This window comes from Limulus polyphemus, unplaced genomic scaffold, assembly GCF_000517525.1.
Source record: "Limulus polyphemus unplaced genomic scaffold, Limulus_polyphemus-2.1.2 Scaffold536, whole genome shotgun sequence".
Lineage (NCBI taxonomy): Eukaryota > Metazoa > Arthropoda > Merostomata > Xiphosura > Limulidae > Limulus > Limulus polyphemus.
In genome coordinates, this window is record NW_013666146.1 from 9,683 (window position 1) to 12,908 (window position 3,226).

A 3,226-nucleotide genomic window follows, 5' to 3' on the forward strand; every position below is an offset into this window, starting at 1 on the left:
GTGCGTCTTATATACCCATGCGTCCTATATGTCATCAAATACGGTATGTCTTTTAGTGTCCATTCTCTGCGCAGATGCAGAAATGCACAGTATCAGTTAATGCAATGGATCGCGGTCACTTCCATAAGCTGTGTATCGCTGCGCTGTGTCTGTTGCTGAGCCGCCTGTGGACATTTTGTACAACTAAATTTAAGATTATTTCTCAAATTTTAAAGTGGGCGAGCTTCCGGGTTAATCTGTATTGTTCTTTCCTCCCTCTGATAGTTTAATTTTTATTTTCATGATGCGAGCGGAATGAGCTGATGTTTTAAAAGACGATTTTTCATCCAGAAAGTTGTTTCTGATGCATTTAAAACCAATAGTCGAATATATTAAATCTTTTTTCGTCTGACGTATTTTAATATATAGATACCATATGGAAATGATATTAACAGATTTATAAGATACCATATGGAAATGATACTAACAGATTTATAGATACCATATGGAAATGATACTAACAGATTTATAGATACCATATGGAAATGATACTAACAGATTTTTTGGATTGGATTTTATAGGTGAGCCAATTTTATCGGGCTACAATAAGAAAATGTTTTCTGGGTGGTACCGCCATGATTTTGACTTATCTATCATCCTATAAGCTTTTCTTAAGCCCAATTTATGTTACACCTAAACCCACGGCTACGAGCTTGGCTCAGCTGTACGGTCAAAATTTATCCAGCCAAATATTTATTGAATCTTCCGTCAACATCGAACCGTCACTGCCCTTCCTAGAAGATACGAATAGTACCCTCTATCTCAGAGTGCAGCAGTTCCAGTTTACCATAAACCAACCCAAACTGTGTGACGGTATCTATGGAAACCAGGAGAAAGCCATAGTCGTTGTTTGCAGTGCTATCTCAAACTTTTTACTGAGACAAGCTGTTAGAACAACCTGGTCATCGGAAGCTACAACTCACGGAAACTTCAGTTCAGTGCGTGTGGTTTTCTTACTCGGCATGTCAACCGACAATAAAACTGAACAGCTCGTACACAGCGAGAGCGTCAAATATTCAGATGTAATTCAGGCAAACTTTATTGATTCGTATAAAAACTTGACTTTGAAGTCGGCTCTGATGTTACGGTGGGTGACAGAATTCTGCAACAGTGTGAATATTTTGGTAAAAATAGATGATGACACATATCTAAATCTTGAGAAACTGATGAAAAAAATACGTTCTAGCCATCCCAGTAACTCGCTCAAAATTCATGGACTAACTTTCGGAAGATCGAGACCAGTACGGAAACAAAATCACAAATGGTTTGTATCAGTAAAGGAGTTTCCTTACCGGCACTATCCTGAATATGCATCGGGACCAATGTACTTCATGCCAGTTGAGGCAGCTCGCCGGTTGTACGGCGTCGTCGAAACTACTCGCTACATCTCGATGGAAGACGTGTTCGTTACGGGCCTTTGTGCAGAGAAAGCCGGCATCAAGAGGGCGAAAGTGGCCGGAATAAAGACCCTGGGAAGCGGATCTTTCAGGTTACATGCATGTGCCTTCTCTCGTGAGCTTGCTATACATCACATTACTTATCGAATGCTCATTACCAGGTGGAAATATTTTCAACTAGTGAAGAGCAAGTGCAAAAGTTATTAAGTGCATCTTAAAGATACGTTTATTTATGGGGGGAAAATCTGATTGATAATTGAACTTTTATATATTTTCGATGACGAGGAACTCACTTTGAGACTAATAATGGCTGGAGACGGCTTGAATGGGTAATGAAGAAAAACTTTAATATAAGTTTAACATAACAGCAAATGTACAACGTTTCGACAAGGTTTTGTCATCATCAGGTACAAGTAATTTACACTGACACACACATGTATATATACAGTATTGAACAAAGAAGTCACATGACCGGAACTGTTGTGAAACTTAGAAGAGGTATCTAGGCACCCCGGGGTGTTGGTTTAGAGTAGGGTTGTTTTGTTCAATTAAGATGGATTCCTTGATTTTTCGTTTGTTTATGTTGAATTCTTTGTTTAAAATGACTGTGTTTTTAACAGATATACTATGGTTTTTTGAGTTGCAATGGTGAAAAACATGGGACGGTTGTTTTATATATTATACCCCTGGTTTCACAGTACGCTAACTTACTACCACCAGACTATACCGCATTTCCACAAAGCAAATAAAAATAATATATATATTTTTGTGTGTTTCACCCACAAATATTTTATAGCCTATATATGGAAAGCAGATTTTGTAAAACGCGAATTAAAATTATTTGGTTAGTCACAAGTAAGGCTATTTCATCGAATTCTTTAACTTTTAATCCCTTATTGGTATTGTTGCGTCAGCGAGTCACATGACCACCGTGACGCAACGTTTCTAGAACTATCATGTACTTTGGCGAATGTTCAAGTTCTTACTAGAAATAGGGTACGCTGGTATATAAAAGAGGGGAATGTAATGTGTGGATAGTCAGTGAGTAATTGAACTGCAGTCAGAGAGAGACGTATTGTTGTAGTTAACGTTCGTTCGTGATACTGTTTGTTTTAGCGCGAATATTGAGATTAAGTGTATCGCAGAGTTATATTCGGAAAGAATAAACCAGTTTTATTAAGAAAGGACTTGTTTCGCTTAAGTTTCGTCGGAACGAAGTTACAGAAAGTTAATTAACAAACGGAGACGTAACAAATTGGTGTCAGAGAGTGGGATCGAAAAAAAAAGAGAAGAAAAATGGAAACGAGAGGCGGAAAATCAAACTACAGCTTAGCAGACTTGATGGCAGCAATACAAAAACAAAAAAAGAAACAAGAAGAACGAGAAGAGAAATTACAACAGTTGTTAGAGGAAAAAGAAAAGAAACAAGAAGAGAAATTACAAGCAGTTGTTGGAGGAAAAAGAAAACTTGTTTCTTTTCTTTTTCCTCCAACCACTGCTGTAATTTCTCTTCTTGTTTCTTCCTCCAACAACTGCTGTAATTTCTCTTCTTGTTTATTTTCTTTCTCCTCCAACAACTGCTGTAATCTCTCTTAAAGAAAATAAACAAGAAGAACGAGAAAAGAAACAAGAAGAGAGATTACAGCAGTGGCAACTGGAACAAGAAAGGAAACAGGAAGAAAGTCAACAGCAACTACAGGAAAATCAACAACAATGGCAAGAGGTACAAATGGAAAACATCAGTAAATTTAAAAGCGAATTAGATACGTTAAAGAACGATTTGTTGTGTG

At 37.4% G+C, this 3,226-nt stretch overlaps 1 protein-coding gene across 1 annotated transcript; it reads left to right on the top strand.

Moving 5' to 3' along the window:
• The first annotated feature begins 614 nt into the window (after positions 1–614).
• On the top strand, positions 615–1,643 carry LOC106458938 (beta-1,3-galactosyltransferase 5-like). The gene has a single exon (XM_013918506.1). It carries the CDS (start codon positions 615–617, stop codon positions 1,641–1,643), a length of 1,029 nt encoding a protein of 342 aa, XP_013773960.1.
• The last annotated feature ends 1,583 nt before the right edge of the window (positions 1,644–3,226 follow it).